Source organism: Microcaecilia unicolor, chromosome 11 (assembly GCF_901765095.1).
Source record: "Microcaecilia unicolor chromosome 11, aMicUni1.1, whole genome shotgun sequence".
Lineage (NCBI taxonomy): Eukaryota > Metazoa > Chordata > Amphibia > Gymnophiona > Siphonopidae > Microcaecilia > Microcaecilia unicolor.
This window is the reverse complement of record NC_044041.1, coordinates 134,199,609-134,224,931: the sequence shown is the minus strand read 5'-3', so window position 1 is coordinate 134,224,931 and position 25,323 is coordinate 134,199,609. Positions and strand designations below refer to the sequence as shown.

Genomic DNA, 25,323 nt, shown 5'->3' with positions numbered 1-25,323 from the left:
AAACTGAACACAATACTCCAGGTGGGGCCTCACCAACAATTTATACAGGGACATCAACACCCCCTTTCTTCTGCTGGTCACACCTCTCTCTATACAGCCTAACAACCTTCTAGCTACGGCCACCGCCTTGTCACACTGTTTCGTCGCCTTCAAATCCTCAGATACTATCACCCCGAGATCCCTCTCCCCATCCGTACTTATCAGACTCTCCCCGTCTAACACATACGTCTCCCGTGGATTTCTATTCCCTGTGCATCACTTTGCATTTCTTCGCATTGAATTTTAATTGCCAAACCTTAGACCATTCTTCTAGCTTCCGTAGGTCCTTTTTCATGTTTTCCACTCCCTCCGGGGTGTCCACTCTGTTAGATCTTAGTATCATCCGCAAATAGGCAAACTTTACCTTCTAACCCTTCGGCAATGTCACTCACAAATATATTGAACAGAATCAGCCCCAGCACCGATCCTTGAGGCACTCCACTACTCACCTTTCCCTCCTCCAAGCGAATTCCATTCACCACCACCCTCTGGCGTCTGTCCGTCAACCAGTTCCTAATCCAGTTCACCACTTCCGGTCCTATCTTCAGCCCATCCAGTTTATTTAAGAGCCTCCTGTGGGGAACCGTGTCAAAAGCTTTGCTGAAATCTAAGTAGATTACGTCCATAGCTCGTCCCTGATTCAATTCTCCTGTCACCCAATCAAAGAATTCAATGAGATTCGTTTGGCACGATTTCCCCTTGGTAAAACCATGTTGTCTGGGATCTTGCAACTTATTTGCGTCCAGGAAATTCACTATCCTTTCCTTCAGCATCGCTTCCATTACTTTTCCAATAACCGAAGTGAGGCTTACCGGCCTGTAGTTTCCAGCTTCTTCCCTACCACCACTTTTGTGAAGAGGGACCACATCCGCCGTTCTCCAATCCCTCAGAACCTCTCCCGTCTGCAAGGATATATTAAACAAATCTCTAAGAGGACCTGCCAGAACCTCTCTGAGCTCCCTCAATATCCTAGGGTGGATCCCATCCGGTCCCATGGCTTTGTCCACCTTTAGCTTTTCAAGTTGTTCATACACACTCTCTTCCGTGAACGGTGCTCTATCCACTTCAATCTCATTTGTACTTTTTCCAGTCCATCGCGGTCCTTCTCCAGGATTTTCTTCTGTGAAAACAGAACAGAAGTATCTATTTAGCAAATTTGCTTTTTCTTCATCATTATCCACATAGCGGTTCGCAGTATCTTTTAGTCTCACAATTCCCTTTTTAGTCATTCTCCTTTCACTAATACACCTGAAGAAAATTTTGCCACCCCTTCTTACATTTCTAGCCATTTGTTCTTCCGTTTGCACTTTCGCCAGACATATCTCTCTCTTGGCTTCTTTCAGTTTCATCTGGTATTCCTCCTCGTGTTCCTTTTCTTGAGTTTTTTTGTATTTCTGGAATGCCAACTCTTTAGCCTTTATTTTCTCAGCCACTTGCTTGGAGAACCATATCGGTTTCCTTTTTCTCTTGCTTTTATTTACTTTCCTTACATAAAGGTTCGTGGCCCTATTTATAGCTTCTTTCAGCCTGGACCACTGTCCTTCCACTTCTTGTACTTCCTCCCAGCCCATCAGCTCCTTCCTTAGGTATTCCCCCATTTTACTAAAGTCAGCACGCTTGAAGTCCAGGACTTTGAGTTTTGAGTGACCGCTCTCCACTTTAGCTGTTATATCAAACCAAACCGTTTGATGGTCACTGCTGCCCAGGTGAGCTCCCACTCGGATATTTGACACGCTATCCCCATTAGTGAGCACCAGATCCAGCGTCGCTCCCTCCCTCGTGGGTTCCGTCACCATTTGTCTGAGCAAAACACTTTGGAAAGCATCCACGATCTTTCTACTTCCTTCTGATTCCGCAGATGGAACCTTCCAATCTACATCCGGCAGATTGAAATCTCCCAGCAAGAGCACCTCTCTCTTGTTTCCCAACCTTTGAATATCTGCGATCAGGTCTTTATCTAATTCCTCCAATTGTGTCGGAGGTCTGTAGACAACACCCACATGTACAGAGGTTCTATCATCTCTTTTTAAGGGAGATGATGGGCATTGGGTGGGAGTATGGGGACAGGGACACAGGTGAGATGCTGTATTGGGATGGCATATGGGCACAGAGGGGCAATGCTTGACACGGGGGTGGGGAGCGAAATATGGGAATAGAGATACAATGTGTGATAAACACAGTGACTGCCCTACCCTGTGGTGGCCGTCAGAGGGTGCTCTCCTACAGGAAATCAGGAAAATGCCATTATACGGTCCCTAGAGGGAGCTCCAAGGAGATAGCTGGGTAATGACCTGAAGGTGCCAGTAGAGGGAGCTCCAAGGTGATATTAGGGTGATTCCCCGGAGACAGCTAGAGGGTGCTCAAGTCATAGGACTGTTTTTTCCCCAAAGTAGCCACTGGGGAGAGCTGTCAGAGCGGGGGAGGGAAAGGTAGTGACAGAGTTCTAGACCCAGATCTTTCTGGAGCCAGGGGGGACAAGGTCTAAAGAGGTGGGGAGGATTATTGGCCACCCTATAAAGACTCTCCTTTGATAAAAGGAAAGGGAGAGGAGATGGGGGACCTGAAGCAAGTTGGAGGAGCCTGAAGCCTAATGGAGAAGATTTCCTGGAGGATGGGGAGAGAAGGAGACTCTAAAAGCCAGGAAGGTACTTACCAGGCTATGTTACTGATGGACTTGTGTATTATTTGAAATGGACTAACAGCCGTGGGGTGGAAGACAGGAATGTGATTACAATTGTGGTGAACGAAGAAAGTCCTGTCCAGGGGAGGAGGCTGTTGACACTGAGACCCAGGTCTCCCAAAGTAAAGGGACTTAGTGAATAAACTTGTAAGGGAATAATAAGCTGGAAAGAAGTTGCTCCCCACCAGACTGAAGGTAAGTACTAATAAAGGGTATTTGCATCTGTGGACTGTGTCTAATTTACATATTGGTGAGAGCTGAAGAATCAAGGTTTTAGTTCCGGGAAAGGGCGGAGAGCATCACAGGAGAGCCAGAGGAGTGGCCGGGAAACAGAGGATATAACGGGGAAGGCTTTTCAGCAGTCTGGAGGCAGGAAGAGACGATCACCCTGAGTGAAGAAGGAGCCCAGAACCTTGAGGTTGGTGTGTGCAGGTTACTGGAAGAAGACTGGCTGGAGTTTTGCTCAGAGTTAAGGGGCCAGTGAGACCTAGAGGAGAGTGGAAGGTGCTTTGTCTTTACAAGTGGTGGCAGTGGTGGGATCTGCAGTGTTCTTCCACGTGGGAGAGGAAAGCAGAGAGAGTTGTAGTCCAGACCAGATAGGTGAGTGGCTGGAGCGAGCTGGTGGTGTCCAGGAGGTTTCAGAAGCCTGTCCCGGGGGCCAATGCTGACAAAGGCGCATTACTCGCCTACCCAGGTAAAGGGTACCTAGAGGGGAGGCGAGTGAGGATTCTAATCTGAGAAGAGCAGGTCCAGTGAATTGTAAAAAAAAAAAAAAAGGCTTGTTCTCAGGAAAAGTCTGGTACGAGTTCCAAAAAGGGGCCAGTGTAGGATCAGAGAAACGCAGTCCGCACTTGGATATTTCCCTTTTTGTTTCAGGCTGCACCCCATCAGACGGTCGAGGGGGACGTCAGAGCCATGGGAAGGCGGAGACAGTTCACATTGGTGACACCAGTCCAGAGGCTGAAGGAGCTGGAGCTCAAGTTAAGCACAGATGGAATGTACATGGCAGCACGTGACCCCAATGGTCTAGGTTCTAGGACTTTGGGGAGGACTTTGTCAAATGACTAGTGGGATGGTGCGTAAGCCTGAAGGGGTGTCTGGGGAAGACGAGACCCCGGGGAGAAGAAAAAAGGTTGAGCCAGTGTGTTACCAATGTGGGGAAATAGGCCATGTTGGAGAGTGGTTTCTGGCTGTATCTAGTTCAGAGGAAGAACTGGGAGACTGGGAGGAAATAGGAAATCCTACAGTTGGTTGGTGGGGGTTAAGTGACATGGCAGGCAAGAGGAAGACCAAAGGCCATGGGAGTCGGGAGGTGACCCATTACTCAGGGGCAGACTGCATGGTTAGGCCAGGAACCCAAGGGGAAAGTGGTGTCTGCAGGGAAGAGGGTTCAGGAGGAACCCGCTGCAGGAACAGCACCCAATGTCTCAGGGAGAGGGGAGGCCACAAACCGGAAAAGTCCCAAGAGGGAGGATGGGTGCCTGGACAAGAAGGGGAAAACCCTCTAGGAAAGGGGGTGTAGGCCCGGGTGAGAACTTCCCAGGTGAGAGGATGGAAGGTAGTCCTCATTGTTTAAGGGTAGAACCCAAGGAAGGGGAAGTAAAGGTATACTATAAGCAAGGGGGGGGGGAGACAGCTGAAGAAGAAGTAGGCTGCCCATGCTATGGTGGGGAACTGGCAGTATCTCCAAGTGATGGGGAACCAGGGAGAGTTGCCCCAAGGGAAAAATACTGGGGAAACCCAGGGAGTAGAAGGTAGTAAATCTATCACCCTGGAAAGGGGATTAAAGAAATTTCCCAAAGATGGCCCTGACTTTGGGAGGAAACTCCAGGAAGAATCCCAAGGGGAAAAGGTGAATCCACTGTTAAAAACCCTTAAAGAAAGTATTGGGCAGGTAAAATGGGAGTTACAGGCCCTAGGTAATCCAGGGAAACCCTATAGGCACCTGGAGCAGCGTCTGAGGGAGGTCCTTAGACTGAATAAGGGGCTGATGTTAACTTTAGTGGGCCATATACAGCAGCAAGAGGAGTCCCATAAGGTAATGGAGAATGGTCTTAGGGAGACGGATCGGAAATGGGCCATCTTCGAGTCAGCTTGTAGGAAGGAAATGGTTGCTTCAGTGCGTGCCTTAGAGGCCAAACAGGCAGAGTTCCTTAAGCAGAAGGAAGACTGTGAGGCACTGGGAGACTGGGAGGAAATCCTACAGTTGGTTGGTGGGTATAGAGGTACAATCAGGGCTTTTTTTGAGAGGGTACTTGGGGGTACTGAGTACCGGCACCTTTTTCATTGTCTGCTAAAACTGGCTCATGGTCCCCAAGTTATGGTAAAAGAGCTCAGGCTCTACACACCAATTCTGCCTTTTCATAGATTCTGTGACTGGTTGCAGGGGGGCTGGCTATTGTGGGGTGGGTCCCTCAGTGATCACCCCACCCCTGAAGGGTGGTGTGGCATTTGAGTACCGGCACCTTTTTTGCTAGAAAACAGGCACTGGGTACAATGGACACAGAGGGGAGATAGCAGACAAGGGGGAGAACAGGAACACAAAAGGGAGATGCTGGGCATGGGGTACATGGGTGCACAAAGGAATGATGATGGATGTGGGGATATGAACACAGGGGAGATGCTAGACAAGGAAATATATGGACACATAGATGGGGATGGATGGTGGACATGGAGACCGAAGACATGTCAAATGAACAGGAAAGACAGACGGATGCAAAATCAGAGACTGGGACTAATATGATTTGAAAAATAAATGAACAGACACAAAAATGTACAAAAAAATTATTTTTATTTTCTATTTTGTGATTAGAATATGTCAGATTTGGCATATGTCAGACATGGCTGGGGCCCAGGGAAGAAGTCTGGGAGAGGACCCCAAAGCCCATTACCAGACTGTGCCTTCTTCAGCTTCTGCTGGCTTGAGGCTCTCTCTGGCATGAGAGCCAAGCACAATTGCCCTAGTTGCAACTCCCCCACCAAACACCATCCCTGGCATGTGTTAGCTTTATATTTTGCACAGCAGGAAATGCCTTTCTTTCTTGTTCTGTAATTTACTACATGCAGGTCTGGCTTCTTGGGGTTTCGGTTTAATTTATATTTCTACAGTTTGTGTATTTGGCATTGTGTTTCTGTATGTGTGACCCGAGTACTCTGTCACCATGAAGTTTCTATGTAGCATTCTGTAGTAATTTGGCTTGTTCAGGTTTCTCGATAGATGTATTGATATTTTAGGGCCTCACTGTAATATTTGGGCGCTACCTTTTCATAGGTAGGATCCTTGTTTGGAAGTTAGTGCTGGCATGGTAGATTTGCTCTAGATTCTGAGTGGCATTCAGGCTTATTTTCGAAAGAGAAGGACGCCCATCTTTAGACACAAATCGGAAGATGGTGTCCTTGTCCCAGGGTCGCCCAAATTGGCATAATCGAAAGCCGATTTTGGGCGTCCCCAACTGCTTTCCATCGCGGGGACAACCAAAGTTTCCGGGGCGTGTCAGAAGTGTAGAGAAGGCGGGACTGGGGCGTGCTAACACATGGCATCCTCGGCCGATAATGGAAAAAAGAAGGGCATCTCTGATAAACACTTGGGCCGACTTTACTTGGTCCATTTTTTTCTTGCGACCAGAGCGTCAAAAAGGTGCCCGAACTGACCGGCGGGAATCGGGGATGACCTCCCCTTACTCCCCCAGTGGTCACTAACCCCCTCCCACCCTAAAAAAATAAAACTTTTAAAATATTTTTTGCCAGCCTCAAATGTCATACCCAGCTCCATGACAGCAGTATGCAGGTCCCTGGAGCAGTTTAGTGGGTACTGCAGTGCACTTCAGGCAGGTGGACCCAGGCCCACCCCCCCCTTACCTGTTACAATTGTGGTGGTAAATGTGAGCCCCTCAAAACCCACCAGAAACCCACTGTACCCACATGTAGGTGCCCTCCTTCACCCCTTAGGGTTATGGTAGTTTTGTACAGTTGTGGGGAGTGGGTTTTGGGGGGAGTTGGTTTGTGGGGCTCAGCACCCAAGGTAAGGGAGCTATGCACCTGGGAGCAATTTCTGAAGTCCACTGCAGTGCCCCCTACGGGTGCCCGGTTGGTGTCCTAGATGTCAGGGGGACCAGTGCACTACGAATGCTGGCTCCTCCCACGACCAAAAGGCTTGGATTTGGTCGTTTCTGAGATGGGCGGTCCTCGGTTTCCAATATCGCTGAAAACTGGGGACAACTCATCTCTAAGGTCGACCTAAATGTGGAGATTTGTGCGTCCCCGGCCGTATTATCGAAACCGCCACTAAAATCAAGACCCTAGAGGTCAGGTACTCCAGATGGCAGGAATCTAGTAGCTTAAAAGGCTCTTTCATCATCTGGGTGAGAACGACACTGAGGTTCCATGACACAGTTGGAGGTTTCAGATGGTGTTCTGTCAACAGGAAATGTCACATGAAGAGAACAATTAAAGGCTGTAGAAACATGGGTCTACCCCCAAGACGGTGATAAGTGTTGTTTGCACTAAGGTGAAACCTTACAGACATAGGCGCCCGGTATAAGAGGCTTGGGGAGGAACCCAACCGCTGCCCCCACCCCACGAACTGCAGGCTTCCCCGCTCCCCAGCCAGGTCACCAGTCATCTCCCGTTTGACCTCAGCTGCCCGATAGCCCTCGATTCCTTCCTGCCCTCGCCCTACCTTAAAATATTGTAATTTTCCTCGAGCGGGTGGCACCAGCATTGTAAGCAGCAGCAGCAGGCTCCAGCCTTCCCTCGCATGGCTCCGCCCTCTTCTGACGTATTTCCTGTTTCCGCGAGGGCAGAACCATGCGAGGGAAGGCTGGAGCCTGCTGCTGCAAAGGAGACTACAAAAACCTGCTGTTTGGGAAACTAGACCCTAGATATTTAGTGGCGGAATCAAATTGATACACTTAATTTCTCCAAAACACCGGTATGTTTTAAAGGAAAGTTGATTAGCCCGAGAGACTTGTAAAACATAATGTAGGCACCCGGAGAGAAAAGGTGCCCTGGGGCTATGGAAATCTTCCTGGAGTGCATCTGAAGCGTGTAATTAGCACTCTGGTTCCCAGGATCTGCAGCTCCTTAGAGTTTTCCGATTTTATTCTCTCAAGGTAGCGAAGGAGGGGGAAGACAACCTGTTGAAAGCGGAGACCAAAAGATAAAACGTGCACAAGGAGAAAACTGGTAAACATCGAGGACCAATTAATTGCATTTTAGCGATCGCTTATCTAAAGTTTAACAAGTGGGTACCGGAAGAGTTAAGGGCTGAGATTTTTCTGCCCTCTTGTGTTGACACGGGTTTACTAGAAATGAGTACTAGAGTATAACCTCTTAATACTTGGAAGCTTGTAACAGAGGGAAACGGAGTAGTTATATGATGAATCTAAGTGGAAGAAAGGGTTAAAGGCTTCTTCGTACAATACACATCGGGGGGGGGGGGGGGGGGGGGAGTTGTTCTTAATAAGGTGTCAGATGATCCCTTTTTCCTAAAGGCAATGCTATTTCTGTTTAAAAGACTGGCATTTCCATGAAACTATCATAATTAATAATGTAAAGTCATACCCGTTTATTGGAATATATTCACTCATGTATCTATAATGTTAGAATGCAGGCTCTAGAAAACTGAAGCGTGGGAATGGGCATGCTGTTCAGGCGTGTGCTGTGTATCTGATAGAATTGTTTTACATAATGCCACTGGTGTGCGGAGCTCAGCACATGTTTGCAATACACCTTCTGCCAAAGAACTTTCAAGCTAAAAGGATCTATTCATCAAAATGCATTATTTATTTGTTTTATTTGTTGCATTTGTACCCCACATTTTCCCATCTGTTTTCAGGCTCAATGTGGCTTACATAGTACCGTCAAAGGCGTTTGCCCAGTCGGTGGATAACAAATACAAAGTTGTATAATGATCGTATGAAGTATAAGTGGAGGGTCGGAATGGATGAAGATTATGTGATGTCCTGTTCGATCATAGTCATGCTGTGTTGGTAGGTGAAGAGGGTTACGTGGGGTCATTGGGGTAGGCTTTTTTGAAGAGGTAGGTTTTTAGTGATTTCCTGAAGTTCAGGTGGTCATGGATTGTTTTCACAGCTTTTGAGAGACCATCCCATAGTTGTGCGCTTATGTAAGAGAAGCCGGCTGCGCAAGTTGTTTTGTATTTCAGTCCTTTGCAATTTGGGTAGTGTAGGTTTAGGTAGGGTCTTGACAATCTTAGACCCCTCGGAGTTTTGATAGAGTTTATCAGATTGTGATAATAAGGATATCAATGGAACTGAACTGTATGATGAACTATGTGCCTTTAAAGATCTGTTTAAGACCGAATTGTGCCATTTTCATAATCCTTTTGAAACATCTTGTGCTCCCTCTGCTTGCTGTTCTTCAACTTGTCATTCACCTTTTATGGTAATGGGCTGAAAAAGGGGGGCAGGGTGGGAGAAGAGAGAAAGGAGATGCCAACGGGGGGGGGGGGGGCACCAACTGATAGTCTGCAGGGGGGCACCAGAGACCCTAGGCACGGCCCTAGTGTTTGGAATATGTTCACTTTGAGAATCAGGTGCTCAACATTAAAAGTTTATATTTATTTACTTATTTATGGCATTTTATCCCACATTAAACATGAATTAGGGTGTTTTGTGGCTCTACATGAGAATTGTGATGATATGATCCCTTGTTTCATATTGTTGACGGTCTGCATTTTCCGTATGGGTGGTATATTGGTGTCTTAGGTTCTGCCCAGTGTAATATTTATGGTACAGTAAGGTTCTGAGTGTGTTTTTGCACAAAGTTGTGCATAGTGTTTTGCAGTTGAGCGATTGTGGTTAGAATATGCTTTGAGCAACCACTTTGTTCTTTGACATATGATACATACCTAATATCTAAATTTAATAAAAGGTATTAATTGTGACTTTTTTATTTTTTTTTCTGTGTTATCAGATAATTATGGATTTAAGCTCCACCTCTGGCCCCACCCCCTTTAGCCTCCCCAAACAGTTGGGCCACCGACTGCCTATGCTTACAGAGTTAGTCTTCAAAACAGAGAGGTGCTGGAGGTATTTAAGCAGTCTTTGTGTAGGGGAGTAGGAGAGGGTCTTGCCTCCACACTAGACATCAAACCTCCTTTATTTGAAACTTTTACACCTCTTGGTGAAATACTTTCTGGAAGCCAGCAAGACCTTGGAGACACCCTCAAGCAGCTGCAAAAAGGGAAAGATTATGCTCCCACCATCCAGGCTATAAGGGCAAGGAGTTGGAAATGGGATGTAGAAGAGACTCCTGGTTCTAAGAGATGGGTTTGGAAAAAAAGGCTAATCTCCAGAAGTAGAGTGTACCAGATCTGCCTCAGCTAGCACAGAGCGATGAGAATCATGGACCCTTAGCCTTATCCAAGTTTGAACAAGGTCCTCCCTATGAGAGGGATCGGAAGGAATGCATATGAAAGTCTCAATGCAGGAGAAAAGCTGATGCCAGCCTTCTATGTGACCCGAGCATGGAGCAAAGCTGAGGCACTTTATGGGTGAGGTGAGTGGTAAAAAGTTTCAACAAGGAAAAGACCCACTCTCAGAGATGCTGAAGGGCAACACTCATATTGAGAGACCACATGAAGGGTTGTATCACCCTGCTCAGTTTGTTTGGCAGGCTGTTCTTCTTCCCTTCCAGGTATGTGGGCCAGAGCATGATCTCTGGCCAGTGGTCCCAGTTCACATACCGACCGCTTCCTGACACAAGGGGTAGGATCCCGCATGTTTCTGCTTGTCCACAGGGTATATGGCTACCTGATTGTCTGTTAGAGTGAGCATAGTTGGACAGCTGATCTATAAAAAAAACATCAGTGCATTTCAAAATGCCCAGAGTTCCAAGAGGTTGAATTGGTACTCTGCCTCCCAGCAGACCAAGTCCCCTAGGTGTGAAGTCCATGTACATGGTCTCCCTGAGTGAATGCATTGGTAGAAATTTGGAATGGTAATTCCAGGATCAAAATGGTCCAGAATGTACGCTACGGCAATGTCTAAGACAGCTCTGGGGAGATCTGGATGATTACTGCTAGGTTTTCCTTAACTTGCTATGACTGGGAAGCTAGGGTCCATTGGGCACCTCTGAACAGTAGGCACATAACGTGTAATGAGGAGGTCTTGTACCCTAGCAACTTGAATATCTGCCTAGCTGTGACCTGTTAGCTGCTGCAGACTTAAGGGACAATGGTGATGATGGCATTTTTCCTAGCTCAAGGCAGGATCACCTGAGCTTGACTATGTCCAGCAGGGCTGCAATGCACCAGTGGAACTCAGGGTAGTTGATGAGAAACTGCAGGAATTCCAGCACTCAAATATTTCTGTGCATGGACAGGTGAACATCTTTCCTCGATGTGCTCGTGACTTGCTATTCACCCAGGTAAGGACTTTCAGTCTGTGGAACAATGTCACAACTATGGCTAGACACTTCATGAAACACTCTGGGAGTTGACATGAGGCTAAACAGCCAAACGTGGTACTGGTAGTGACATAACCCCACATGACATCTTTGTGTGGCTCATAAGAATCTCCTTATAATCCAGAGAGCATAGCCAATCAGTTACCTGAATTATGAGAAGAAGTGTGTCCAGGGAAATCATCCTGGAGTTCCCCTTGACTCGATATTTGCTCTTGGCCCTGAGGAGGAAAGCACCCCCCCTCCCGTGTTCCATGTCTCAAGGTAGAAGCTAGAATAGAATTCCATCTTTTCTTGCTCTGGTGGAATGTGCCCTTCCACATTAGTCTGGAGAAGGACAGAATACTTCTTTGTATAGAGAGCTGAGGTATGAAGGTCTCAGTGGGCAAGCAACTTTGCTAATTCAGTGCGTAACTGAGCTGAAAGGCTCACCTTCCTTGGAAAAAATTCAGCTTCCCTCCTTTTCTGGTAGAACTTCCGAGAGTGCAACTTCAAAAGCAGCTATGCTTCCCAGGAGGCAGTCAAAAGTGCGCTCCCTGCTACAGTTGGGGAGTGGACTGGGTCTCCTAGGTACACTGTCGATGTGGGAGGGAGCAGTGGAACTGGGCCTGCTGAGGAATATGGGAAGAAGAGGTAAACCCACCAGAGCAGTAACTACTGCTTATAGGCCCACACAAAGACCTCCCAGAAGAAGAGGACACAATTGGAGATGGCCGAAAAAGGGGGCTGTATGGTGTGATTTAGAATGTGGTCAGAGGCCTCTTTCACTTTGTCCCCAAAAGATTATTTCCTCAGCAGGAAAAATCAACATCCAAGACATGCAACAAGGAAAATGTACTCATTTCTTCTCCCTAATGGGAAAGACTAGATGTAATGTTAAAACATCAAAGGCACTTCTGGTCAGATATTGTCTACAAACCTTCTTCTGGTTCAGCCTGGGAACCCAGCAGTCTTATCCATGGGGCGACAATCTGCGAACACGAGCACAGTCTGCTCCTCAATAAATATTAGTCTAGAGCTGATAGATCCGAATGTGGTTGACAAGCAGCAAGGCCTTATAAAGCTGCCTCCCAGAGAAATGTATGGGTCAGGCCACCTTGCCCAGAAAAGCAGAGGAATGGGACATCAATCTCTGTGATCCCTCGAGGGCAGACTCAACCATCAAGGAGTGGATGCTGTTCAAAAATACCATCCTGGAAGCCCAGGCCAAATATATTCCGTGTATTAAAAAAGGAGGGAGGAAGACCAAACGAAAGACTGCATGGTTAAAAAGTGAGGCGAAGGAAGCTATTAGAGCTAAAAGAAAATCCTTCAGAAAATGAAAGAAGGAACCTACTAAAAATAAGCAGCAGCATAAGGAATGTCAAGTCAAATGCAAAGCGCTGATAAGGAAGGCAAAGAGGGACTTTGAAAAAAAGATTGCGCTGGAGGCAAAAACACGTGGAAGGGCATAATCAAAAGGGACGCCAAGTTTTTCTGAGGACGTCCTCACAGGACATCCCGTGAAGCGGCGGGGAAACCCGTATTATCGAAACAAGATGGACGTCCATCTTTCGTTTCGATAATACGGTCGGGGACACCCAAATCTGGAAATTTAGGTCGACCTTAGAGATGGTCGTCCTTGGTCGTTTCTGATTTTTGGCCATAATGGAAACCGAGGACGCCCATCTCAGAAACGACCAAATGCAAGTCCTTTGGTCATGGGAGGAGCCAGCATTCGTAATGCACTGGTCCTCCTCACATGCCAGGACACCAACCGGGCACCCTAGGGGGCACTGCAGTGGACTTCAGAAATTGCTCCCAGGTGCATAGCTCCCTAACCATGTGTGCTGAGCCCCCCCCCCCAAAACCCACTCCCCACAACTGTACACCACTACCATAGCCCTTATGGGTGAAGGGGGGCACCTAGATGTGGGTACAGTGGGTTTCTGGTGGGTTTTGGAGGGCTCAAACTTACCACCACAAGTGTAACAGGTAGGGGGGGATGGGCCTGGGTCCGCCTGCCTGAAGTGCACTGCAGTACTCACTAAAACTGCTCCAGGGACCTGCATACTGCTGCGATGGACCTCAGTATGACATTTGAGGCTGGCATAGAGGCTGGAATAAAATATTTTTAAAGAATTTTTTTGAGGGTGGGAGGGAGTTAGTGACCACTGGGGGAGTAAGGGGAGGTCATCCCTGATTCCCTCCAGTGGTCATCTGGTCAGTTCAGGCACCTTTTCGTGGCTTGGTCGTAACAAAATAAGACCAAGTAAAGTCGGCCAAGTGCTTGACAGGGACGCCCTTCTTTTCCATTATGGGTCTGTTATGTTTTTGTTATGTTTTGCTAGCAGGCTGAGAGAGGCTGTTCCACTCTGCTAGGGCGAGGGAGGGGCTAGGGATCTCTCTGCTAGGGTAGCTGGGTGGGACTTGCTTGCTATTGGTCAGCTGGGTGGTAGCTGAAGTCTGCAGCTACTGACGTCAGTATCCCGGGGCTATTTTTACTTGCACTTTCAGGTAAACTCTGCTTAGCATTAGGAATCTCCTGCTTAGCTTCTCACCTGCCTTTTTCCTATGTATTGGCTTTGTGTGCGGGAGGGAGCTGTTCCCTCCCTCTCTGTGTCTTGAAGTGCTGGCTTTCTGCATTTATTCTGTGTTCATTGTTTGTATTTGTCAGCGTGGGGTTAATTGTCTTCCTCCTGCAGCTGGGCAGTGTTCTCTGGTGGATGTTAGTGCCTCCCTTCTGTGTTATCTCAATTTGTTTGTTTAGTTAATGTGTTTGTGTTAGTCCTGCTTGTTGAGATTTCACTGCTTGTTCTGGAGTGATTGGGCTGTGTTAACCCCTCGGTCTCTGTGTCTGCTGTATGTGGGTTTCTGTGCTTGGTAGTCTTGTGTTCTTGCTTGTATTCTTTTTAGCTCAGAACTCCTTGTCCAGCAGGGCTGGGTCCTGCTGGATCTGCCCCACCATCAGTCTGGTGCAGCTTTGCCGGATACTACTGCTGCTACTGCTAACCTAAGTCCTGCCAGCCGCTTGAACCCAGAGGCTCAACCTCTGGGGGACGGTGGCTAAGTGCAGGTGAAGACTGCCGAAGCTGTTCCGGTATCTGCGTCCCTGCCTCACCGTGTGGTACCTGTGGGGGCCAGCCGTTCCAGTGACTCCGCATCCGGTAGCTGTGTGCAGCTGGGTCTGTGGGTGCAGGCCATATGTGTCTGGAAGTTTCCTATTCTTTGAGGGGTTCTGCATATCTGCTTGGGTGTTTGGAATCCACCCCAGGCCTTCCCTAGTTTGCCTTCCTGGGTGTGGCCTGGGCTCAAGGGCTCACGATCCAGGATCTAATGACAGACAGTGACAGGGTCGAGGACGCCCATGTGTTAGGCACACCCAAGTCCTGCCTTCGCTACACTTCCGACATGCCCCCGGGAACTTTGGTCATCCCCGTGACGGAAAGCAGTTGGGGACACCCAAAATCGGCTTTGATTATGCCGATTTGGGTGACCCTGTGAGAAGGATACCCATCTTTCAATTTGTGTCGAAAGATGGGCGTCCTTCTCTTTCAAAAATAAGCCTAATGGTCACTCATGTCATCTCAATAGCATGTATAAGTGAGTGCACCATGCAATGCGTGTAACTGATAGCATTGCACATGTTCTAGGCAAAATGCCCATGATACACCCTAGCTCCACCTATATTACCACGCCCTTGCAGTTGCATGCTAAGTGATTTACTTGTACTGCTTATAAAATAGAGCCGGAACTTATGTGCTCAACTGTCAATTGCTGGCACCAATCACATGCATAAGTGGTAATATTCTACAAATTTCTGCATGCTAGTAACACCTACATTTAGTCACCCTTTATAGAAATGCCTTTAATATGTCATAAGTACATAAGTACAGTGCACTCCATTTAAGTGCACGTCGGATTAACGCATGCTCTGTTTAACTGCATGCCATACTTTGGTCCCGTTTTTGGCGCCATCAATTTCTATGGGGACAAACCGGTTTAGCGCACCACTGATAAGTGCAAGATTCGCTTATATGCATGGTTTAAGACCACTCCTCTGCAGGAAAGACTCCGCATAAGCGCACGTGCAGAATATGGAAGCCGATTGGCGCGTGACAAATGGAAGGTAAATTTGAAATCTCGTTGGTTAATTGCCACAGGCAGTAGAAGCAAAAGAATGTTGTTAGAGTGTACACTGGAGTCGTCATCGTCGCGCAACTGTAAGACTTTAACACTGGCTGAACGAATAGAAGTTCTTAAAATATTAGAAAACAAAGTCAAGCATCTATTGCTAAAGAATACGGTGTCAATCCCAGTCAAATTTCACGTATCTTGAAGCAGAAAGACCAGCTTCTGGAAGACTGGCAAAACAATACAAATCCACACCGGAAACGTAAACGGGCGGGAAAAGCTGAGGATATAGAAGATGCTCTTCTTCGGTGGTTTTCTCGTGTCAGGAGCAGACAGTTTCCTGTCAGTGGTCCATTTCTTATGCAGAAAGCTAATCAGCTAGCTGAAAGTCTTGGACTAACTGAATTCAAAGCCACTGTTGGATGGCTGGAAAGATGGAAGGAGAGGAACAACATAAAATTCAAGAAACAGCATGGTGAAAAACAAGATGCTGATGACTTTGGTGCTGAAAATTGGGTTGTTTCAGTTCTTCCTACCATCTTGAACGAGTTTGCACTTCGTGACATTTTCAATGTTGACGAAAACAGTCTCTTCTGGTGAGCGATTCCTGATGGAACACTTGCATTCAAACAAGCCGAAACTACAGGAAGTAAAATTTTGAAGGACCGACTGACGATCCTCCTTTGCTGCAATATGGATGGGAGTGAGAAGTTGAAACCACTCGTCATTGGAAAGAGCAAACAGCCCTGTTGCTTCAAGAATGTTAAGCGACTTCCTGTGTCATACGAGGCTAACGCAAATTCATGGAAGACTGGGGAAATTTGGAAGCAGTGGCTAAAGAAGTTAGACACTAGAATGTGGGCACAAAAGTGTCAGATTTTGATGCTTTGTTATAATTGTGCTGTACACAGTGATGATGTCAGGCTGTCTAACGTCAAGGTGGTCTTCCTGCCACCAGACACTACCTCTCTGATCCAACCTATGGATCAGGGCATAATAACCAATTTCAAACAACATTCCTTTTCTAATAATACCTAATATTCTATTTGCTTTCTTAGCCTCCGCCGGACACTGGGCAGAGGGTTTCAACGTATCATCAACGATGACGTCTAAGTTGTACTGCTCCCTTTTTAGATTCCTGCCAGGTTAAAACCTACTGAGCAGGCTAGCTGCCAATATTCAGTGGGAATTAACCAGGTAATGCCACTGAATATCTCTGCAAACCAGCCATTCCCTATTGGCTAGGTTAGGGGCGGTCTGGGGCAGAGTTCAGGTGGAGTCAGACCTTAGCACTTACAGTGATATTCTGTCTGCTAATCGGCTAAGCAGCACATACAGATAGGTCAAAAAAATGGCTGTCCTAACTTCATATACCGAATTAACTGGGCGCTGGCCTGAATATTGGCCAGTGCACGGTTAACTTCTGGTTCAGTGCACATACCTGGATATTCAGTGCTGGGAGCCACGCATGCCCCAGCATTGACTATCCGGGATCAGTGCAGCCTGTGGCTGGGAGAGACTTACAAGTCACTATTGCCACATGCTAAATATTAGCCCCATAACAATTAACACATGTAAAGTTATTTTTTTCAAGTGGTCCAAATAAAAAAAATATTAATTCAGTTTGTGATACCTAATGCAATATTAGGTCTGAAAACTGAGTATAAAGCATTGGGAAGTCCCATCATGCACCTCCATGTATTCCATTGTGAGTATTGTCTCCTTACCCTCAGGGTCCAACAACTTGGTGAGCCCAAGCTCCCTCTCTGCCACGTTGAAGGCATTCTGCAGATTGTAATGAGCATTGGACTTCTTTAGCTTGTCAAATTCAATCACATCAGGCCTAGGAGATAGAAACAGGCAGTGGGCAACTTACTATGAAATAAGAGTTATTCTCTTTTCCCTCTTTTGACATGTACACATACATTTTAGAGATCAGTATACTGAACTAAGCATTGATTGAGATAGTTATAAATTCTGGGATACTGGATGAAAAAGAAAAGAATCAATATACAGCACATGTGCTACCTTACAAGGTTTATTGATAATACCACTGTATGGGACTGCAACCAGTGTTCTATCTGTTGGTTTAAATAAACAGCTATTTAAAAAAAAGAGAGAACCATGTAAGAATCTTGCTGTGCATCCTGTGTTGATATTAGTCTGGTTGAAATGGCAGAATATACTCAATGATTTGTAGTAGTAGTAGTAAAGCATATATAAAATACTGCCAGGGAGCGTCTCAAGAAGCTCCCCTGTGGTATTATCTGGAACTACAGATTAGGGGAAAAATCTATTTTATTGGTAAGGAAAAATAAGAGGGTCAGATATATTAAACAGATTTTGTCTCTAGAAAAATTACAGGAGTTTAATAATTTACAACAAAAGCTGGAGAAAACCAAATTTAGTCCCACAAATCACAAAAGTGGAAAGAAATAGTGGGAGTGACCAAAAAAAACCGTGGCAGTGATCCAATACTTGATATTCTGTTATGGCTCATTGAGCTAGTGACTCCTTGGTTGAGCTTCTTGCATTTCATCATATATCACAAAGAAACCACACTCTGGATTATAGCACAGGAAGATTCTCATTAGATTTGATGGACTCCCGATAAAGGCAACAGTGCCAAAACACGGCCCATGTTGAGTCCGAATCTTACAATCTGCAATTTGTGTGACATTCATCATCTGACATTTGTGTGCTATTTTATAATAAAGTATACTGAGTGTTGGATCACCCGGCCTTATTTATCTGGTCCCCACCACCGTGTATTTTGGTCACCTCACTGTTTCTTTTTGCTTAAATGACTTATGACAGGAATTTAATTTTAAACAAGAACCATGGAAATAAGTATAGCTAAGAAGCTGTCTTAGGGATCTTTTACAAAAGGGGGCAGGGGTAGTGCCAGCTTTGTGTGTGTGACAATTTGGCCCTACCGCCGGGTTCCTGGGGAAGCCCAGTGGTAATTCCAAATCCCACCACGTGCGAATTCCGACACTAGAAAATATTTTTAAAATTTCTACCACAAGAGGCATGCCAGGCTACCACCAGAGCTCCAATGCCTCCTACATAGGAGACAGTAAGGGCTCCCCCAGGAAATGGTGTTAGGTTATCAAATTTATGAGAAGAGTAGATAATTACCTAGTTAACAGACTGAATATTATTGCTAACTGAATAGCTCAGTCCAGATTCTGCTCCTGGACCACCCCAGTACTACCTGGATAGTGTCGAGGTGGTCTGCCCAGATTTTCAGCAGCACTGTCCTGGTAAGTGTTGCTAAACATCCAAGTATGACCTGATTCTGGTAGAAGCCACTCCTACCTGGAAAAGTTTAGTTGAATATTGGCCCCATAACTGTAACATTTTGTACTTGGGTTGTCCTAAAAACAATCCAAAATATAGCCATAAAACTTATTTATAAAACGCGCTGAGTTGAAGATTTGCACGATTGTACACAAAATTATACACGCAGATGCCCCAATCTACATGCTAAACCTTGTTGTGGACTTGCCTCCCAGAAACGCTGTAAGATCATCCCGCAAATATCTCAATCTGCACTTCCCCAGCTGTAAAGGACTAAAATACAAGCTGACACATGCCACCTTCTACTACTTGAGCATGCAGCTATGGAATGCTCTACCTACAGACCTGAAAGCTATTGACGAAATAATTAACTTCCGCAAATCCCTGAAGACTCATCGCTTCCAAAAGGCCTACAAGGAAAATACATGGAGGGGCATAATCGAACGTGAACGCCTATCTCCATGGGCGTCTAGTCCGAAAACGGGTACATGAAGAGGCGGGACAGACTGCATTTTCGAAAAAATGGATGTTTTTCAGCTGGGCGTTAGTTTTTTTTAGCGATAATGGAAACTAAAAACGCCCAGCTCAAAAACGTCCCAATCCAAGCCATTTGGTCGTGGGAGGGGCCACAATTCGTAGTACACTCGCCCCCCTGACATGCCAGGACACCAACTGGGCACCCTAGAGGTCAGTGCGGTGGACTTCAGACAACGCTCCCACATGCATAGCTCCCTTACCACGGGTGCTGAGCACCCAACCCCCCTACTACTACTACTACTTGACATTTCTAAAGCACTACTAGGGTTACGCAGCGCTCTACAATTTAACATAGAAGGACTGTCCCTGCTCAAAGGAGCTTACAATCTAAAGGACAAATGTACAGTCAGTCAAATAGGGGCACCCAACCCCCCTCCCCCAAAACCCACTACCCACAAATGTACAACACTACCATAGCTCTTGGGGGTGAAGGGGGCACCTACATGTGGGTACAGTGGGTTTTGGAGGCCTCCCATTTACCAGCACAAGTGTTACAGATAGGGGGGATGGGCCTGGGTCCACCTGGCTGAAGTGCACTGCGGTACCCACTAAAAGTGCTCCAGGGACCTGCATACACGCAGGCCTCTAGCACTTGTTGCTGCTATATAACATTGGCATACCAGTTGACACCTGAAAGCGAAGGCTACATACCTGTAGAAGGTATTCTCCGAGGACAGCAGGCTGATTGTTCTCACTGATGGGTGACGTCCACGGCAGCCCCTCCAATCGGAAACTTCACTAGCAAAGGCCTTCGCTAGTCCTCGCGCGCCCATGCGCACCGCGTATGCGCGGCCGTCTTCCCGCCCGAACCGGCTTGTGTTCGTCAGTCCCATATGTAGCAAGACAAAGACAAGGGAAGACACAACTCCAAAGGGGAGGCGGGCGGGTTTGTGAGAACAATCAGCCTGCTGTCCTCGGAGAATACCTTCTACAGGTATGTAGCCTTCGCTTTCTCCGAGGACAAGCAGGCTGCTTGTTCTCACTGATGGGATATCCCTAGCCCCCAGGCTCACTCAAAACAACAAACATGGTCAATTGGGCCTCGCAACGGCGAGGACATAACTGAGATTGACCTAACAATTTATCCAACTAACTGAGAGTGTAGCCTGGAACAGAATAAACATGGGCCTAGGGGGGTGGAGTTGGATCCTAAACCCCGAACAGATTCTGAAGCACTGACTGCCCGAACCAACTGTCGCGTCGGGTATCCTGCTGCAGGCAGTATTGAGATGTGAATGTGTGGACAGATGACCACGTCGCAGCTTTGCAGATCTCATCAATAGTGGCCGACTTCAAGTAGGCCACTGACGCAGCCATGGCTCTGACATTGTGAGCCGTGACATGACCCTCAAGAGCCAGCCCAGCCTGGGCGTAAGTGAAGGAAATGCAATCTGCTAGCCAATTGGATATGGTGCGTTTCCCCACAGCCACTCCCCTCCTGTTGGGATCAAAAGAAACAAACAATTGGGCGGACTGTCTGTTGGGCTGTGTCCGCTCCAGATAGAAGGCCAATGCTCTTTTGCAGTCCAATGTGTGCAGCTGACGTTCAGCAGGGCAGGAATGAGGACGGGGAAAGAATGTTGGCAAGACAATTGACTGGTTCAGATGGAACTCCGACACCACCTTCGGTAAGAACTTAGGGTGAGTGCGGAGGACTACTCTATTATGATGAAATTTGGTGTAAGGAGCATGGGCTACCAGGGCCTGAAGCTCACTGACTCTACGAGCTGAAGTAACTGCCACCAAGAAAATGACCTTCCAGGTCAAGTACTTCAGATGGCAGGAGTTCAGTGGCTCAAAAGGAGGTTTCATCAGCTGGGTGAGAATGACGTTGAGATCCCATGACACTGTAGGAGGCTTGACGGGGGGCTTTGACAAAAGCAAACCTCTCATGAAGCGAACAACTAAAGGCTGTCCTGAGATCGGCTTACCTTCCACACGGTAATGGTATGCACTGATTGCACTAAGGTGAACCCTTACAGAGTTGGTCTTGAGACCAGACTCAGACAAGTGCAGAAGGTAGTCAAGCAGGGTCTGTGTAGGACAAGAGCGAGGATCTAGGGCCTTGCTGTCACACCAGACGGCAAACCTCCTCCATAAAAAGAAGTAACTCCTCTTAGTGGAATCTTTCCTGGAAGCAAGCAAGATACGGGAGACACCCTCTGACAGACCCAAAGAGGCAAAGTCTATGCTCTCAACATCCAGGCCGTGAGAGCCAGAGACTGGAGGTTGGGATGCAGAAGCGCCCCTTCGTCCTGTGTGATGAGGATCGGAAAACACTCCAATCTCCACGGTTCTTCGGAGGACAACTCCAGAAGAAGAGGGAACCAGATCTGACGCGGCCAAAACGGAGCAATCAGAATCAGGGTGCCTCAGTCTTGCTTGAGTTTCAACAAAGTCTTCCCCACCAGAGGTATGGGAGGATAAGCATACAGCAGACCTTCCCCTCAGTCCAGGAGGAAGGCATCCGATGCCAGTCTGCCGTGGGCTGAAGTCTGGAACAGAACTGAGGGACTTTGTGGTTGGCTCGAGATGCAAAGAGATCTACCAAGGGGGTGCCCCACACCTGGAAGATCTGGCGCACTACTCTGGAGTTGAGCGACCACTCGTGAGGTTGCATAATCCTGCTCAACCTGTCGGCCAGACTGTTGTTTACGCCTGCCAGATATGTGGCTTGGAGCAACATGCCGTGACGACGAGCCCACAGCCACATGCTGACGGCTTCCTGACACAGGGGGCGAGATCCGGTGTCCCCCTGCTTGTTGATGTAATACATGGCAACCTGGTTGTCTGTCTGAATTTGGATAATTTGGTGGGACAGCCGATCTCTGAAAGCCTTCAGAGCGTTCCAGACTGCTCGTAACTCCAGGAGATTGATCTGCAGATCGCGTTCCTGGAGGGACCAGCTTCCCTGGGTGTGAAGCCCATCGACATGAGCTCCCCACCCCAGGCGAGACGCATCCGTAGTCAGCACTTTTTGTGGCTGAGGAATTTGGAAAGGACGTCCCAGAGTCTAATTGGACCAAATCGTCCACCAATACAGGGATTTGAGAAAACTCGTGGACAGGTGGATCACGTCTTCTAGATCCCCAGCAGCCTGAAACCACTGGGAAGCTAGGGTCCATTGAGCAGATCGCATGTGAAGGCGGGCCATGGGAGTCACATGAACTGTGGAGGCCATATGGCCCAGGAGTCTCAACATCTGCCGAGCTGTGATCTGCTGGGACGCTCGCACCCGAGAGACGAGGGACAACAAGTTGTTGGCTCTCGTCTCTGGGAGATAGGCACGAGCCGTCTGAGAATCCAGCAGAGCTCCTATGAATTCGAGTCTCTGTACTAGGAGAAGATGGGACTTTGGATAATTTATCACAAACCCCAGTAGCTCCAGGAGGCGAATAGTCATCTGCATGGACTGTAGAGCTCCTGCCTCGGATGTGTTCTTCACCAGCCAATCGTCGAGATAGGGGAATACGTGTACTCCCAGCCTGCGAAGCGGCCGCTGCTACTACAGCCAGGCACTTCGTGAACACTCTGGGCGCAGAGGGCGAGCCCAAAGGGTAGCCCACAGTACTGGAAGTGACGTGTGCCAGCTGAAATCGCAGATACTGCCTGTGAGCTGGCAGGTATCGGGATGTGCGTGTAGGCGTCCTTCAAGTCCAGAGAGCATAGCCAGTCGTTTTCCTGAATCATGGGAAGAAGGGTGCCCAGGGAAAGCATCCTGAACTTTTCCTTGACCAGATATTTGTTCAGGGCCCTTAGGTCTAGGATGGTGACGCATCCCCCCTGTTTTCTTTTCCACAAGGAAGTACCTGCAATAGAATCCCAGCCCTTCTTGCCCAGATGGCACGGGCTCGACCGCATTGGCGCTGAGAAGGGCGGAGAGTTCCTCTGCAAGTACCTGCTTGTGCTGGAAGCTGTAGGATTGAGCTCCCGGTGGGCAATTTTGGAGGTTTCGAGGCCAAATTGAGGGTGTATCCTTGCCGGACTATTTGAAGAACTCAACGGTCGGAGGTTATGAGAGGCCACCTTTGGTGAAAAACTTCAACCTCCCCCCCGACCGGCAGATCGCCCGGCACTAATACGTTGATGTTGGCTATGCTCTGCTGGAGCCAGTCAAAAGCTCGCCCCCTGCTTTTGCTGGGGAGCCGTGGGGCCTTGCTGAGGCGCACGCTGCTGACGAGAGCGAGCGCGCTGGGGCTTAGCCTGGGCCGCAGGCTGTCGAGAAGGAGGATTGTACCTACGCTTACCAGAAGAGTAGGGAACAGTCTTCCTTCCCCCATAAAAAACCGTTCTACCTGAGGAGGTAGATGCTGAAGGCTGCCGGCGGGAGAACTTGTCGAAAGCGGTATCCCGCTGGTGGAGCTGCCCACCTGTTCGACTTTCTCTCCAAAAATGTTGTTCCCGCTCGGCAAGGGGAGTCCGCAATCCGCTGCTGGATCCTATTCTCCAGGTCGGAGGCACGCAGCCATGAGTCTGCGCATCACCACCACCTTGAGCAGCGGCCTGGACGCAACATCAAAAGGTATCATTTACCCCTCTGGCCAGGAATTTTCTGCACACCTTCAGCTGCCTGACACCTCCTGAAATGGCTTGGCTTGCTCAGGGAGGGAGCTTGTCCACCAAGCCCGCCAACTGCCGCACATTGTTCCGCATATGGATGCTTGTGTAGAAGCTGGTAAGACTGAATTTGGCCACGAGCATGAAGAATGGTATGGCATTCCTCCCAAAGGAGTCTAAGATTCTAGAGTCCCTTGCCCGGGGGCGCCGAATAGCATGCTCCCCTAGTAACTCTTAGCCTTCTTAGGGCCAGATCCATCCACACCAGAGTCATGAGGCAAATGAGTGCGCATCGCTCTGGGTCCCCATGATCCGGTACTGGGACTCGATCTTCTTGGGAATGTGGGATTGTTAGTGGCTGGTCCAGTTCGCCAGCAATGTCTTTTTTAGGGACATGATGCATGGGTACTGTGGACGCTTCTTAGGTGGAGAAGGATAGTCCAAGCGCTCAAACATTTCAGCTCTGGGCTCATCCCCCCGACCCACCGGGAAGGGGATGGCCTGTACACATCTCCCGGACAAAGGCCGCAAAAGACAGACTCTCGGGAGGATGAAAGCTGCCTCTTAGGGAGGGAGTGGGATCAGAAGGAAGGCCATCTAGACTCCTTGTCAGAGAAATATCCTGGATGGTCCTCCTCCTCCTCCCACGAGGCCTCACCATCGGTTGTCAGACACAAGTTCATGAACCGTGTCTGAAGCTGTGCCCGACTCGACTCCATGGAAACACGGCCACGGTGGGATCGTCGAGAGGTAGACTCCCTCGCCAGCACGGCGAAGCTCCCTCCGCACGACGTCGTCGGGGAGCCTTCCTGGGAGGCGGCCGCAGTCGATACCGTAAGGCGGGTACCGAAGACAGTCGGAGGACCTCACCCCGGCAAGGGGCCAGCCGGCGCCTCACTCGACGTACCGGTGGCGCAAGCACCCCCGGTTACCGGAGGGGAAGGCGCAACAGCTCTCCCAGGATCTCTGGGAGAACGGCCCGGAGACTCTCGTGCAGAGCGGCTGTGGAGAAGAACATGGAAGCCGATGCAGGCGTCGAGGTCGAGTCTGGTTCCGGGCGTGGAGGCATCTCGGGCTGTCCCACGGTGGAGCGCATCGACACCTCCTGAACAGAGGGTGAGCGGTCCTCCTGGTGCCGATGCCTACTGGGTGCTGACTCCCTCGGCGACCCAGAGTTCTCGGTACCGATGCGGGAAGGTGACCGGGTCGAAGCTTCTTTGATTTCTTCAAACGAAGCATGTCACCGGAGCTTCCCGGTACCAACGAGGAGGACGTAGAATCCAGCCGTCTCTTCCTCGGGGCCGAGGCCAAAGAAGGTCGGTCTCGGGGGGGCTGTACCGCAGGAGCCCTCAGGGTAGGAGGAGACCCACCCGAAGGCTCACCGCCACCAGCAGGGGAATAGACAGCCCTCACCTGCACTCCAGTCGAAGCACCACCGTCCGACGACATCAACAACAGCGGAGCTCCCGGTACCACCGATGCCGACGCAGCCTTCCGATGTCCCGGTACCGACGATGCAGAGGGTCGATACCTCGATGCAGTCGATTCCGAGGTCGAAGGTCTTGATGTTGCCGACGTCGATGCACTCGATGCCTCCGGTGCTGTTGTCGACGAAGAGCCCGAGAACAACACGTTCCACTGGGCCAATCTCGCAACCTGAGTCCTCT

General features: G+C 48.6%; 1 protein-coding gene across 1 annotated transcript in view; it reads right to left on the bottom strand.

The window, feature by feature from the left end:
* The window catches only part of SPTBN2 (spectrin beta, non-erythrocytic 2), a 1,201,559-nt gene that overhangs the window by 927,380 nt on the left and 248,856 nt on the right, over positions 1–25,323 (bottom strand). The window contains exon 6 of the mRNA XM_030217767.1: positions 16,987–17,102. Coding sequence (XP_030073627.1) covers positions 16,987–17,102 — 116 coding nt within the window. The remainder of the gene's footprint in view (positions 1–16,986; positions 17,103–25,323) is intronic.